This window comes from Arachis ipaensis, chromosome B02 (genome assembly GCF_000816755.2).
Source record: "Arachis ipaensis cultivar K30076 chromosome B02, Araip1.1, whole genome shotgun sequence".
Lineage (NCBI taxonomy): Eukaryota > Viridiplantae > Streptophyta > Magnoliopsida > Fabales > Fabaceae > Arachis > Arachis ipaensis.
In genome coordinates, this window is record NC_029786.2 from 87,933,073 (window position 1) to 87,950,481 (window position 17,409).

At 35.1% G+C, this 17,409-nt stretch overlaps 1 protein-coding gene across 1 annotated transcript in view; it reads right to left on the reverse strand.

Moving 5' to 3' along the window:
• Window positions 1-15,342, reverse strand: part of LOC107627558 — an 18,110-nt gene extending 2,768 nt beyond the window's left edge. The window contains exon 1 of the mRNA XM_016330394.1: window positions 14,454-15,342. Within this exon, the coding sequence (XP_016185880.1) occupies window positions 14,454-15,342 (889 nt within the window). The remainder of the gene's footprint in view (window positions 1-14,453) is intronic.

Consider the following 17,409-nt stretch of genomic DNA (forward strand, 5'->3'; position numbering starts at 1 on the left):
TAAAAATGAAACATTTGAGAATAAGATATTTTCTATATACCATAATTTTTGGTATACAAAGAATGATTTACTGCTAATCCATGTAGTTGTTAATGACAATGTGGTAAATGACAATGGATTAGCCATTTTTATTTTTACATTATTTTTTGTGTATTATTTTTTTATATTATTTTACTTTAGTGTGTTGAGTTTTTCTTTATTAAAAAAAAACTTTTGAAGTATCTAAATTTTCTTTTATTTTTAAATTTTGGGTTTCAATAGATTGAAGTCTAGTGAATTCCCTTCACACCATCAGAAAAGGAACCAATAACACATGCAAATGCTTGTTAACGAAAAAACAACATGCAAGGTTTCAACTGAAAAAAATAAAACTTATCTAGAGTCAAAAAATAAATTGAGTGAATGTATGTTTTAAGGGTGTTTATGGTCATGACCTAGTCTGATCCAAAAATTCGGTTCAAATTTAGTAGGTTTGGGCTAAATTTGGCCCGATTTCAGTTGGATCTGATCGAATTTGAAATAAAAAATTTTAACTAATTAAACCTTTTTCAACTGGGTTAGAATCAGGTTTGGATTATCTGATCTGATTTGGTTGAACAAAAAATTGATTTATATTAAGTTATTAACATGTATTTATTTATTTTGATTTTGATATTTAATGTCTCATTTTATGACAATATAGATATTTAATGGATATAATTGATTTTTCAAATGTGATGAACTTATATTAAAAAGTTGTATACTTTTTATTTTTATTTTGCTATATTGTCAACAAACTTTAACGTTTTAGTTTCATCTAAATATAATTTTCACTCAGTTTAAATCTGATTTTATTGTGATATGAAAGTAATAAGTTTTATTAAGTTTAACTATTTAAAGTCGGATAAAAATCTCTAAAATAGACCTAATTAATATTTAAGATTGATTCTGAACTAAGATAAATCTAGTTTTATCTAACCCATAAACACTTCTAATATATCATATTAATTAATAATTTAATATAGATATAAATAAATATATTAGTAACTAACTTGATAGTCATATTTTTTTTTTGGAGTGATTTTCTTTTTAAAAAGTATCATATCCAACTCAAACTACATATAATTATGCAAGTAGAAGCATCTTACAAGTTCGGAACTCACATATAACAGAAAAACAGATTAAGTAACTAACAAATATCCTTGGTATCCTAGTTTATCTTTTACAGCTGAAAACTATTTTCTTATTTAAGCATATGAATTTAATTTTAATACATCATCTCTTTAATAAATTCCTACATTTAAAAATATTTTTAAGTAATTGAATTAATTAAAGTTTAATTACTTTTAATAATGTAATAATACACAACTAAATAATTATGTAAAAACTTTTTATACTGGTGCATAAAAATTAGATTTTTAAATTATTTTAAAATTTTATATACAATTTTAATTCCACCGAAGAAATTAACTCTTAAAAACTCCTTTATTGTATTTACTATTTAGTATTACTAAATATATTATCTGTTTTGACTGTTATTAAGGAAAAATATATCCATACTTTAATACATGATTTTATCTTGCATTTTCACCAACAACAAACACATTACTCCACAACATTAAAATTCCAAAATTCAAACGGTCTTCTAATTTAGTGTTGTTAATGTTCGAAAGCAAGTAAAGATCACACAATTAAAAAATTGTTAAAAGCAAGAATAAATTTTGAAATTTTTAATAAATAAATTAATCAAATGATAACTTCCAAAAGCAGCATACCAAATCAAGAATATTTAATCAAGTCTTAAGATTAGTCACCAAAAAAGATCAAGTTTCAAGATCTACGATCAATGAAATTATTCTGGTCTCCGGTTCAGAGTTGGCTTAGAGACAGTAAAAAAAAAACACCCAAATAAATAATAACTGCAGAATTCAGAAAATTCTAATAAAAAAAAAATTCATACTTATTAGTCACTAATACATAACATCAATTAACTTGAGCAAAGAGATTCAGCTTGGTATATATGCGTAAGCACTAATAGCAAGATTACAATTTTAAGCCAAAAGTAATAAATTCTTCAACATCAGATTCTGGCAATACGTTTAACATGGCCTTAAGATCTTCAACATTTTCTTAAGTCCTTTCTAGATGTGTAACCTTGCCAACTTTCAAGTCATGTCATGCCTTGAATGACAATAGCACTTGCCCTTCTTCTTAAGAGTGACAAATGGGTTAGTCCGTCTCGTCTCGTTTTGTCTAGTGAGGCGGTTCCAAATTTTTTTTCCGTTTTATCTAACGGCAGGTTTGCGGGCTAAGCCCGTCAATGCCTACCCCGCCTAGTGAAGCGGTCCCAAATTTTTTTTCACCCCGCCTAACAGCGGGTTAGCAGGCTAAGCCCACCAATTCTCTTTGTTTTTTTATTAATAAACCATTAAATATTAAATAATATATATAATTTCACAACCATTTCAATAAATTTATAATTTATAAAGACATAAAAAAAAATTATAATTTCTAAATTTATAAATATTAAAGTCTTTATAATTCTAAATATGTAATAAACATAATCATTAACTAAGTTTTTTGAAACAAAATAATAAAACTAATATTATAAAAAATAAAACAAACATTGTCCAAAACATATAATTAAACATTTTTAAGTCTCTAATAAATCAAATATAGTACATAATTAAAATTATAACTTCTTCGATTACAAAAAAAATGACGGGCCCACCAAAAAAGTCCGATCCGTCTCGCTAAAACTCGCCAAAGTTTGTAGATTAAACAATACAGATTAGGCGGGTTTTTTAATTACAAAAGTTTCGAATTTTCAGTTCGATCCGTCTTTTTTGATAAATTATGTAGGTTGATTCAATAGATTTTGGCCTATTTACCACTTCTACTTTTTCCTGTCCATCAACTTCTCATAAAAATACTGTTATTTTTGTAAAATAACTAATAAAATTAGAGGCTCCATAACATTTTATTACGAACTTAAAACAAATGAAACTTGCTATTGGAATGAACATAAAGTTATAAATGGGAAAATAAAACAGAAAATTGGGATACAATGACAAACCACAATAAGCTGCGGTGATTTGGGTAACTAAAAGTAATAGGATTAGAAGCTCATGTTCTATAAATTCTTTCACAAACTAACTTGAGAATATAATATGAGAGAGTAATATTAGAAAAATAATAACACAAAATTAATTTATTTAATTTAATATTTATAATTTTATATATATAATATACATAATTATATATTTATTACGTTTAAAATTATCTATGTATTTTAACAATAATTAAAAAATATAAAATATAAAAATGAATACAGTAAAAAAACAAAAAAACAAAAAAAACCAAGTTATAACTCTAACTTTTAAATTATGGCTCACAAATATTTTTTATGTCAAAAATATCTAGGGATAACAAATGGGTGAAGTATGTTGGACTTGCCCACTTAACTCCTAAGAAATTAAAATGGGTCAAACTAAACTTTTTTTTTATAGCAAAAAACAAATTGTCGCCTAATCCACCCCGCTTGCTCCGCAGACTTTGATGGGCAAACTTGGTGAGCATCTGTTTCTTTTGGTTTTATTTTTAGCATTTTATCCAATCCAACCCAATAATATCCATTTAAAAGAAAAAAAAAGTCGTAATTTCAAAACTAATAAAAAAATTATTCTTAGCAGTCATTTTATTTTTAGTAACAACAAAAGTAATTATTATTAGATTTACTGATAATTAAACATTAGCTGTTTTATGTTTTATTGTTAAAAAATTTTAACAATAATTATATAATTATTAATAAAAAAAATTTTAATAATTGTATGATCTATATCCGACCTGAAATATACACCGGGTCTATTTATTAGATCCGAACCTGGTCCTAGACCCGATAAAATCAATACACTTTCGGGCCACAATTATACCGGGTGAAAACCGGACCGTTAACATTACATTATGTTGATACCTTCTTGTAAGCTAGCATATAAAAATATCCAAATTTTTAAAACTCCAACCATTATTTAACATGGTAAAATTCACTTAGAAAAATATAACAAGAACCAACATTTTTTCAAAATTAAAGCATAACCACAATCAATATTAAAGTATAACCACAATCAATACTAATATTGTTTAATAATACCAAATATTTAAATCAATACAAATAACACAATATTATGCATTAGTCTAAAATCTTATGTATTCTAAACATAAAACATTAACTTATAGTCTTATAATGACTAATAACACAAAATATTAAGGTTTACAATACTTAAATTCCACATAAGAATAGTCATGATCCATTACTAATAACACAAAATATTAATTGTGTATGATGACCGGGCCACCGGGCAGACTTCAGGTGACCCAAGCTATGGCTCAGACCCGACTCAAAATAATGACCGGGTCTATTTTTGAGACCCTTACCCGACCCTAAATCCGATGAAATCACACCAAATTAGCTCCTAAAGTGTTTGAGACCGGGTCAAACCCTCGAACCGGGCCGAATCATGTACACCCCTAATGAATTTTATGAAGATTGAAATAGGTGGAGCAAAACTAGCTAGCTCTCCTACAAGCGAATTTTTTACGGGGCGGAATGTTTGCCATCCTATAAATATGTACACCTTGCAAAGCTAGCATTCTTATGTCAATGTGGCATCTCATCAAAATTGAGTTACTAGCTCGAATTCGAATAATTTTATTGGGTTAAACTATTTAATCGGATTAGGATTAAAGTTCGAGTCATCCAATCCAATTCGGTTAAATCAAAATTTGAAAAATATGAATTTATGCTTTGATAGTTTGATTTTTATTGGTATGTATTCATTTATTTTAATTGTGATATTTAATACATTGTTTAGTGATAATATAAATCTTTAATGGGTATGTTTAATTTTTTAAATGTGATGAATTGATGTTAAAAAGTTTCATATTTTCTCTTTATTTTTCTATTTTTTTTCTATTGTCATATAAATTTAGCATAATATATTTTTTTTGAATCAAAAAGCTCAACACAACAAGTGGAGCAACGATAGTAAACAATTTGGAAATCACTAGGTAAAGGCATAAACTATTTAGCAAAACTACATGATACCCCTTGTTATCTTCGGTATTGCCATCAACAACAGAAGGAATCCACACCTAGCCACTCATTGAAGTTTATGAACGACTAGTAGATAATATCGTCAACCCCTTTTCTTTTTTTCTGAAAGATCCTTATATTCCTTTCAAGCCAGATATTCCAGATTATAGCACAGAAGGATACCATCCACCTTTTGCGCTCCTACTTATTAGTTGATGACTCAATCCAACTCTGAAAATGTTCCTTTAGCGTCCTTGAGCATGACCATTGCCTTCCAACAAAAGATAGCCATGCACACCAAACCTGCCAAGAAAAACACAAGCAAGAAACAAGTGGTGACCAAATTCAACACCGTTATTACACAACACACAGACCACATCTTCTTGGTTAACCACTTCCAACCGACTTAGCCTCTCCTTTATATTGACCCTCCCAGTTAAGACAAACCAAATAAACAATTCAACTCTTGGTGGGACTAGACCCTTCCATACAGTCCTAGTAAAGCTGAAACTCGCTATATCCTTCGGAAGCAATTCCATCTGCAATTTCTGCACAAAGGAGTTAGTAGAAAATACACCCTGTTTATCTAACCTGTTCCAGAACCTACAATCCCCTATGATGGATCCTTTTTGGTTTGAAACTGAGAAGAGTCTCGAAAAAGTATCTTTCAGGGGCCCACCACGCAACCAAACATCCTCCCAGAATCTCGTTCCTCTCCCATCACCAATTTTCATAGACAACCCATTAATCATCTTCTGTCTTACTTGATGATCCTTGAACTGTATTTGGCATATATCCTTCCATGGCCCCCTGAGTGGGTAATTCCTGGGATGATAGCATCACCGTGGGATTCAGATTGTTGCAAGAGCATACCACCTTCTTCCATAAGGGGCAATCCTCCTTCAAAAATCGCCACCACCACTTAAATAGAAGTGCTGTGTTACGCACCATGGCATCCCCAACACCTAATCCACCTAGCTTTTTAGGGGCCTGCACCACCTTCTACCTGTTTGCAACAGCCTTTGACATTTTATACAAACTCAAATAATAGACAGGGAGGTTGTTCAAAATAGATTTAATAAGCACCAGTTTACCAACTTTATTGAGAACCTTGGCTTTCCAGATACTCAACTTCTCCTCCACTTTTTTCTATAATAGGCTTCCAAGTCTTCACCAACCTCGGTTCGCTCCTAGTTGGATGCCCAAGTATTTTACCGGAAGAGATGCTGCCTTACAGCCCAGTACGCTACACATACGCTGTACCCACTGAGCATCACAGTTAATAGGAATCAAACTAGACTTATCAAAATTAATACTCAGCCCTGACATAAGCTCAAAGCAGCGAAGGATCCTCCTATAATTCTTTATGGTCTCTTCCTTCGGGGGGCAGAACAGAACAGTATCATCTGCAAACTGAAGATGTGACAACTCGATATGGTCTCTACCCACCAGCAACGGCGAGATTCGCTCATTTCTCACCGCCTCACCAAACATCCTATGTAGAACGTCAACCACAAGTACAAATAGAAATAGAGACAGCGGATCCCCCTGTCGCAAACCTCTTTCCATCTTAAAAGGCTTAGATGGTGATCCGTTTATCAGCACAGACATAGAACTCGTACCTACACACTCCATAATCCAACTCCTCCATCTATGTCCAAATCCCATCTTTTGCAGCACAAGGTCAACAAACTCCACTTGACTCTATCATATGCTTTCTGGAAGTCTAGCTTTATTATTACCGCTTCCTTCTTAGTCGCTTTTATCCATTGAACAGTTTCGCAAGCGATAAAGGCCCCATCATGGATCTTCCTTCTCTTAACAAAAGCGCTCTGAGTCTCACCTGCCAGTCGCGGCATGATTGCTCACATCCTCCTAACCAGTATTTTCGAAATGACTTTATACACTGATGAGCGGATAATTTATACGCTTTTTGGCATTGTTTTTAGTATGTTTTAGTAGGATCTAGTTACTTTTAGGGATGTTTTTATTAGTTTTTATGTTAAATTCACATTTCTGGACTTTACTATGAGTTTGTGTGTTTTTCTGTGATTTCAGGTATTTTCTGGATGAAATTGAGGGACTTGAGCAAAAATCAGATTCAGAGGTTGAAGAAGGACTACTGATGCTGTTGGATTCTGACCTCCCTGCACTCAAAGTGGATTTTCTGGAGCTACAGAACTCAAAATGGCACACTTCCAATTGCGTTGGAAAGTAGACATCCAGGGCTTTCCAGAAATATATAATAGTTCATACTTTGGCCGAGTTTAGATGACGTAAAAGGGCGTTGAACGTCAGTTCTACGCTGCAGTCTGAATCCTATTCCAGTATGATCGAGAACCTCAGATGATTAGCCGTGCTGTGACAGAGCATTTGGACCATTTTCACAAGAGGATGGGATGCAGCCATTGACTACGGTGATGCCTCCAGATGATTAGCCATGCAGTGACAGCGCATTGGACCATTTTCACAGAGAGGATGAAAAGTAGCCATTGACAATGGTGATGTCCTTACATAAAGCTAGCCATGGAAAGGAGTAAGATTGATTGGATGAAGACAGCAGGAAAGCAGAAGTTCAGAGGAACGAAAGCATCTCCATACGCTTATCTGAAATTCTCACCAATGATATACATAAGTATTTCTATCTTTATTTTCTATTTATTTATTATAAAATTTCGAAAACTCCATAACTATTTTATATCCGCCTGACTGAGATTTACAAGGTGACCATAGCTTGCTTCATACCAACAATCTCCGTGGGATCGACCCTTACTCACGTAAGGTTTTATTACTTGGACGACCCAGTGCACTTGCTGGTTAGTTGTATCGAAGTTGTGAAAGAAAAACAATTTATTAAGACGTGTGTACAGAGTTTTTGGCGCCGTTGCCTGAGATCACAATTTCGTGCACCAAGTTTTTGGCGCCGTTGCTGGGGATTGTTCGAGTTTGGACAACTGACGGTTCATCTTGTTGCTCAGATTAGGTAATTTTCTTTTTGTTTTATTTTCAAAAAAAAATTTTCAAAAAAAAAAAATTTTCAAAAATCTTTCAAAAATTTCTCATCTGTTTTCGAAAATTATTCTAAAATTTTTTTTAAGAATGAATTCTAGTGTTTCATGAAGCATGTTGAAGCCTGACTGGCTGTAAAGCCATGTCTAAATTCATTTGGACTGGGGCTTCCAACCCAACATTATCAAGAGCAAGTTAGTTGCTGCTAATCCACCTGCTGCTGTTCCAGATCCAAAAGATTTACATCCTAAAGCTGACTGGCTATTAAGCCATGTCCAACCCTTTGATTGGAGCTTTGGGCTAATATTGAAAGATTCCTGGAATTCTTCTTAAAGATTTTGGACTTCTTATTTTCTTTTTCCATATGTTTTTCGAAAAAAATTTAAAAGAAAATACAAAAAAAAATCATAAAATCATAAAAACCAAAAATATTTTGTGTTTTTTGAGTCTTGAGTCAATTTTTAAGTTTGGTGTCAATTGCATACTCATCTTGCTTTTTTCAAAAATTGCATTCATGCATTGCATTCATCATGATCTTCAAGTTGTTCTTGATAAACCTTCTTGATTGATCTTCATATTTTATTGTTTTGTGTTGTATGGTGTTTTTCATATGCATTCTTGCATTCATAGCGTCTATACATGAAAAATTTCTAAGTTTGGTGTCTTGCATGTTTTCTTTGCATTGAAAATTTTTCAAAAATATGTTCTTGATGTTCATCATGATCTTCAAAGTGTTCTTGGTGTTCATCTTGACATTCATAGCATTCTTGCATGCAGTCTTTTTCATGTTTTTCCCTCTCATCATTAAAAATTTAAAAATAAAAAAAAATATCTTTCCCTTTTTAACTCATAAATTTCGAAAATTTGAGTTGACTTTTTCAAAACTTTTTAAAATCTAGTTGTTTTTATGAGTCAAATCAAATTTTCAATTTAAAAATCTTATCTTTTCAAAATCTTTTTCAAAAATCAAATCTTTTTCATTTTTCTTATTTATTTTCGAAAATTTTAAAAATATTTTTCAAAAATCCTTTTCTTATCTTTATCTCCTAATTTTCGAAAATAACATCATCAATTAATGTTTTGATTCAAAAATTTCAAGTTTGTTACTTGCTTGTTAAGAAAGATTCAAACTTTAAGTTCTAGAATCATATCTTGTGATTTCTTGTGAATCAAGTCATTAATTGTGATTTTAAAAATCAATTTTTTTTTCAAAACTAATTTCAATCATATCTTTTAAAAAATATCTTTTTATCTTATCTTTTTTAAAATTTGATTTTAAAATATCTTTTCTAACTTCTCATCTTCTTATCTTTTCAAAATTAATTTTCAAATTTGTTTCAACTAACTAACTAACTTTTTGTTTGTTTCTTATCTTTTTCAAAACTACCTAACTAACTCTCTCTCTCTCTCTCTAATTTTCGAAAATACCTTCCTCTTTTTCAAAATTTCTTTTTAATTAACTAATTATTTAAATTTTTTATTTTAAATTTCGAAAATTACTAACATTTTTCAAAAACTATTTTCGAAAATCACTAACTCTTTTTCAAAAATTATTTTCGAAAATCCTCTTTCTCTCTCATCTCATTCTATTTATTTATTTATTTACTAACATCTCTTCCTCACTCACCAAAAATCCGAACCCCCTCTCTCTCTGAGTTCATATTTTCTCTTCTTCTTTTCTTCTACTCACATAGGGACCTCTATACCTGGGTAAAAAGGATCCCTATTATTATTATTTTTCTGTTCTCTCTTTTTCATATGAGCAGGAGCAAGGACAAGAACATTCTTGTTGAAGCAGACCCAGAACCTGAAAGGACTCTAAAGAGAAAACTAAGAGAAGCTAAATTACAACAATCCAGCAAGCACCTTTCAGAAATTTTCGAACAGGAAGAGGAGATGGCAGCCGAAAATAATAATAATGCAAGGAGGATGCTTGGTGACTTTACTGCACCTAATTCCAATTTACATGGAAGAAGCATCTCCATCCCTACCATTGGAGCAAACAATTTTGAGCTGAAACCTCAACTAGTTTCTCTGATGCAACAAAACTGCAAGTTTCATGGACTTCCATCTGAAGATCCCTTTTAGTTCTTAACTGAATTCTTGCAGATCTGTGATACTGTTAAGACCAATGGAGTAGACCCTGAAGTCTACAGGCTCATGCTTTTCCCTTTTGCTGTAAGAGACAGAGCTAGAGTGTGGTTGGACTCTCAACCCAAAGATAGCCTGAACTCTTGGGATAAGCTGGTCACGACTTTCTTAGCCAAGTTTTTTCCTCCTCAAAAGTTGAGCAAGCTTAGAGTGGATGTTCAAACCTTCAGACAGAAAGAAGGTGAATCCCTCTATGAAGCTTGGGAGAGATACAAGCAACTGACCAAAAAGTGTCCTTCTGACATGCTTTCAGAATGCACCATCTTGGATATATTCTATGATGGTCTGTCTGAATTAGCTAAGATGTCATTGGATACTTCTGCAGGTAGATCCATTCACCAAAATCCAAAAGGAGAGTGCAAGGCCATTGAATTGACCATCATGGCCGAACCCACAAGAGAGGAGAAGGACGTGAATCCCAAGGAGGAAGACCTCCTGGGACGTCCAGTGATCAATAAGGAGTTTCCCTCTGAGGAACCAAAGGACTCTGAGGCTCATCTAGAGACCATAGAAATTCCATTGAACCTCCTTACGCCCTTCATGAGCTCTGATGAGTACTCTTCTTCTGAAGAGAATGAGGATGTTACTGAAGAGCAAGTTGCCAAGTTCCTTGGTGCAATCATGAAGCTGAATGCCAATTTATTTGGTAATGAGACTTGGGGAGATGAACCTCCTCTGTTCACCAATGAACTAAATGTATTGGATCAACTGAGATTGCCTCAGAAGAAACAGGATCCTGAAAAGTTCCTAATACCTTATACCATAGGCACCATGACCTTCGAGAAGGCTCTATGTGACCTTGGGTCAGGGATAAACCTCATGCCACTCTCTTAATGGAGAAACTGGGAATCTTTGAGGTACAAGCTGCTAGAATCTCATTAGAGATGGCAGATAACTCAAGAAAAGAGGCTTATGGACAAGTAGAGGACATGTTAAGGTTGAAGGCCTTTACATCCCTGCTGATTTCATAATCCTAGATACTGGGAAGGATGAGGATGAATCTATCATCCTTGGAAGACCCTTCCTAGCCATAGCAAGAGCTGTGATTGATGTTGACAGAGGTGAACTAGTCCTTCAATTAAATGAGGACTCCCTTGTGTTTAAAACTCAAGGTTACCCTTCTGTAAACATGGAAAATAGGCACAGTAAGCTTCTCTCAAAACAGAGTCATACAGAGCCCCCACAGTCAAACTCTAAGTTTGGTGTTGGGAGGCCACAACCAAACTCTAAGTTTGATGTTGAACTCCCATATTCAAACTCTAAGTTTGGTGTTGGGGAGTCTCAACAATGCTCTGAACATCTGTGAGGCTTCATGAGAGCCCACTATCAAGCTATTGACATTAAAGAAGCGCTTGTTGGGAGGCAACCCAATTTTTATTTATCTAATTTATTTTCATTCTTGTTGTTCTTTCATGTTTTATTAGGTTCATGATCATGTGGAGTCACAAAATAAAAAAGAAAAATTAAAAACAGAATCAAAAACAGCAGAAGAAAAATCACACCCTGGAGGAAGGGCTTACTAGCATTTAAATGCCAGTAAGGAGCATCTGGCTGGCGTTCAACGCCAGAACAGAGCATGGATCTGGCGCTGAATGCCAGAAACAAGCATAGAACTGGCGTTCAACGCCAGAAACATGCTGCATCTGGGTGTTGAACGCCCAGAACAAGCATCAGTTCGACGTTTAAACGCCAGAATTGCATGCAAAGGCATTTTACATGCCTAATTGGTGCAGAGATGTAAATCTTTGACACCTCAAGATCTGTGGACCTCACAGGATCATCTCAGGATCTGTAGATCCCACAGGATCCCCACCTTCCCTCCTCATAATCCTAGTTTTTTTCCACATCTTCTTCTTCATCTATTCTTTCTTCTTTTGCTCGAGGGCGAGCAACATTCTAAGTTTGGTGTGGTAAAAGCATAAGCTTTTTGTTTTTCCGTTACCATTGATGGCACCTAAGATCGGAGAAACCTCTAGAAAAGGGGAAGGGAAGACAAAGGCTTCCACCTCCGAGTCATGGGAGATGGAAAGATTCATCTCAAGGGTTTATAGCTCAGTGGTAGAACATGTGGCTACAAATCAAGAGATCCCTGAGATACCTCAGGGGATGCACTTCCCTCCACATAATTATTGGAAGCAACTGAGGACAGGAATACCAAAAATCACTAGGGATCAAGCCACAAAGACAAGGAAGAGACATAGAAGAGCTCAAGGACATCATTGGTTCCTCAAGAAGGAAACGCCACCATCACTAAGGTGGACTCATTCCTTGTTCTTAAATTCTCTGTTTTTCATTTTCTTTATGTTAAATGCTTATCCATGTTTGTGTCTTATTACATGATCATTAGTATTTAGTAACTTTGTCTTAAAGTTATGAATGTCCTATGAATCCATCACAATCATAAAAATGATTCTTGAAGCAAGAAAAAGCAGCAAAGAACAAAGCTTGCAGAAAAAAAAAATAGCAAAAAAAAAAAAAAAGAAGAGAAAAAGCAAGCAGAAAAAGCCAAAAGCTCTTAAAACTAAGAGGCAAGAGCAAAAAGCCAATAGCCCTTAAAACCAAAAGGCAACGGTAATAAAAAGGATCCCAAGGCTTTGAGCATCAGTGGATAGGAGGGCTTAAAGGAATAAAATCCTGGCCTAAGCGGCTAAACCAAGCTGTCCCTAACCATGTGCTTGTGGCGTGAAGGTGTCAAGTGAAAACTTGAGACTGAGCGGTTAAAGTCAAGGTCCAAAGAAAAAAAAAAGAGTGTGCTTAAGAACCCTGGACACCTCTAATTGGGGACTTTAGCAAAGTTGAGTCACAATCTGAAAAGGTTCACCCAATTATGTGTCTATGGCATTTATGTATCCGGTGGTAATACTGGAAAACAAAGTGCTTAGGGCCACGGCCAAGACTCACAAAGTAGCTGTATTCAAGAATCATCATACTGAACTAGGAGAATCAATAATACTATCTGAACTCTGAGTTCCTATAGATGCCAATCATTCTGAACTTCAATGAATAAAGTGAGATGCCAAAACTATTCAAGAGGCAAAAAGCTACAAGTCCCGCTCATCTGATTGGAGCTATGTTTCATTGATAGTTTGGAATTTATAGTATATTCTCTTCTTTTTATCCTATTTGATTTTTAGTTGCTTGGGGACAAGCAACAATTTAAGTTTGGTGTTGTGATGAGCGGATAATTTATACGCTTTTTGGCATTGTTTTTAGTATGTTTTAGTAGGATCTAGTGACTTTTAGGGATGTTTTTATTAGTTTTTATGTTAAATTCATATTTCTGGACTTTACTATGAGTTTGTGTGTTTTTCTGTGATTTCAGGTATTTTCTGGCTGAAATTGAGGGACTTGAGCAAAAATCAGATTCAGAGGTTGAAGAAGGACTGCTGATGCTGTTGGATTCTGACCTCCCTGCACTCAAAGTGGATTTTCTGGAGCTACAAAACTTAAAATGGCGCGCTTCCAATTGCGTTGGAAAGTAGACATCCAGGGATTTCCAGCAATATATAATAGTCCATACTTTGGCCGAGTTTAGATGACGTAAAGACTGTGACGAACTTCAAACTCGTGAGTGCTGGGCGTAGTGACAGACGCAAAAGGAGGGTGAATCCTATTCCAGTATGATCGAGAACTTCAGATGATTAGCCGTGCTGTGACAGAGTATTTGGACCATTTTCACAAGAGGATAGGATGCAGCCATTGACCACGGTGATGCCTCCAGATGATTAGCCATGCAGTGACAGCGCATCGGACCATTTTCACAGAGAGGATGAAAAGTAGCCATTGACAATGGTGATATCCTTACATAAAGCCAGCCATGGAAAGGAGTAAGATTGATTGGATGAAGACAGCAGGAAAGCAGAAGTTCAGAGGAACGAAAGCATCTCCATACGCTTATCTGAAATTCTCACCAATGATATACATAAGTATTTCTATCTTTATTTTCTATTTATTTATTATAAAATTTCAAAAACTCCATAACTATTTTATATCCGCCTGACTGAGATTTACAAGGTGACCATATCTTGCTTCATACCAACAATCTCCGTGGAATCGACCCTTACTCACGTAAGGTTTTATTACTTGGACGACCCAGTGCACTTGCTGGTTAGTTGTATCGAAGTTGTGAAAGAAAAATAATTTATTAAGACGTGCGTACAGAATTTTTGGCACCGTTGCCTGAGATCACAATTTCGTGCACCATACACACAACCTACCATACTGATCGGTCTCAAGTCTTTGATCTCCTTTGCACCAATGAACTTAGGGGCCAATGCCACCCAAGTGAGATTCGCATCCGCTGGTAGCTTAGATGTAAGGAAAAAATCCGTTACCGCTGCTGTAAAATCAGATCCAATTTCAGCCCAACACCTCTTTATAAAGTTCATGTTGTACCCATCACTTCCTGGCGCCTTGCAAGATTCACAATCCCACACTGCTTCTTTAATCTCTTCAGGATTCGGCTGCACCTCCAGAGCCAAAGCATCATCTTCACTAATTCTTTCTACTAATCCGTCCCGAAACCCGATCAAAGGAGACTCTTCCTGATGATACAAACTCTTGTAGAAATCTCTAATCGCAATCTTAATCCGAGCTTGATTCCTTATCAATCTTCCATTAATGAGCAACACATCAATCCTGTTATTTCTCCTTCTCGCAGAAGCTAAATTGTGGAAGTACCTTGTATTCTTGTCAATGTCCTTCGCATGTCTAGATCGCGACATCTGCTTCCAATGTAGTTCCTTCCTTACATACCATTTCTCACAGAAAGTCACCAGCGCCCTTCTTCTTGCCTCCATTGTTCCATCATAAACACCACCACCCACCTTGTCATCAATCTTCTTGATCTCTTCCTCAAACTTCATGATTTTCTTGTCCATCTCCCCAAAGTTATCTTTATGCCATCTTCCCAGAGAACCTATCAGAGCCTTCAATTTATCAGTGAATTGTGCCTCACCAAGGCCTCTCCATTCCTCCTTGACCATTCTCAGAAAACCTTCATGGGTAAACCACGAATAAAGACTTCTGAAAGGCCTTGGCCCGTCGCTTCGCCCCCTCTCTTCCACTATAATAGGACAATGGTCAGACAAACCCCTAGGACCACCTCGCATCCGAGTCTCTGGAAAATTTTTAAGCCATTCCAGGCTAACCAGAACCCTATCAATACGGCTGCATGATCGACCTCAGAACCATGTAAACTTGCGGTCAGTAATTGGCAAGTCCACCACACCCATGTCATGTATCCAATTCTTGAAGTCTTCGACTGACAAGGGTAATGTATCTGTCCCCCGTCTTTCTTCCACCTGTACAATCTCATTAAAGTCCCCATGAAGCAACAGGGAACCTGACATAAGCCAGCTATGTAGCTCAACTCCTCCCAAACAACAAGCTTCTCATCTCTAGTATGCGCACCATAGACGAGAATAAAAGCACAATTAAAATTATACTTCACCATCTCCCCTTCAACACACAACCATCTCTCTCCTTTGTGGCTATTTCTTAGTTTAAAAAATTCACCATCCCAAATTAATAACAATCCACCAGATGCACTATCAGATTCAACAAAATCCTAACCCGCACAACTATTCCCTCAAATATTTTTTACATCAAAATTAGTCACTAATTGTCTTTTAGTCTCTACCAGGCCTACCATGTTTAATCTAAACATACTTCTCAGATTCTTTATCATCCGAGCTTACCATCCCCCCTCAACCCCCTAATATTCCAAGAGCTAAAAATTATTTCAATAATTTATTGCACACCTTTTTATGAGATTTGGGTCTGCTTCGCCTCGCTTTAGCCCTTTGTTTCGCCAACTTCTTTTTCAGAGCAATTTCTTCGTTCTGCTGTTGTAGGATCGCCATAATATCATCTTCTTCGTTATACAGTATTGCTCCTGATTCCTTTGCTAAGTCTCAAGTTCTTTTGTTTTCCAACAGCTGCTCCTCCAATGTTAAATCCTCATTGTCACTGACTTCATCATCATTGGCCTGAGCTACATCCTCCAAGCCACCGTCGTCCACATCATAACCATCTTTGTCATTAGGCTCTAGTAAATTTCTGTCGTCACCAGCTTTTATACCAGGCCCAGTCTCTCCAAATTCTTCAGCATCTTCACCATTTCGGTCATCATCATCACCGTGATCAGCATTATCTTCCGCGGCCACTGCTGCTGGAATTCCATCAGGCCCTCTTCCATGGACTGCCACTCTGCCTCTTCCCGCCTCCACCATGCGTGTACTCAGTCGCAGCTCTTCATGCCCACTAGCCGGTGCCAAACCTGTCACGCCCACTAGCATAATATATATAGTTTAATATTTTGATTTTAAATTTCATCTAGACCTAATTTTCATCCGGTCTAAATTCTATTTTATTATGTTGTGTTATATTAAGACCAGAAGAAAATCATTGAAGGTTTATAACAAAAACTTAAAACACAAAAAAGGGATAGACAGTACTAGGGGTGTTCAAATTCAAACCGATCCAAATTAAAGCGTTCATCCAATTCGATCCAAACCGAAAATCGATTAAAACCGCACTAATTCGGATTTGATTGGATTCTATTTTTTGCAAACCGCTGGATCGAATCGGATTTCAGATCTACTTTTCATAACCGATCCAATCCAATCCAAACCGCACAAATTATACTTATAATATGTTCAATTTGTTATACATTGTTCTATTATTCATGTATTATTATTATTTAATAAATATTTTATGTTCAAAATGTTATTTATTTATTTATTTTAACTAACCTATAATTTTATTTCTATTGTTATGTTATCGTTGGCTTTTTAAGATATTGTTAAGACTTGTTATGTCATTGTTGATTATTTAAAATTTGATGTTGAGACTTGTTATATGCATTTAATTTTTTTTATTTAAAAAACTGCAAATCCAAACCGATCCAAACCGCTTGTAATCGGATCGGATCGGATCGGATCGGATTTCCAAAAAAATTTCATCCAATCCAAACCGCACCGCACATAAATTAAGCGTTCGGATCGGATGACTTTTTCCCTTAAAACCGAACCAAACCGCACCGCAAACACCCCTAGACAGTACCCAAAATATGCATTATTTCTACTGAGGCAGAGGATATGGTTTATCCTTTAGATAAGTTCCCATTCCCACCCCTGGTTGGTGTAAGAGTGTGAGTAGTGGATCGATAAAACAGA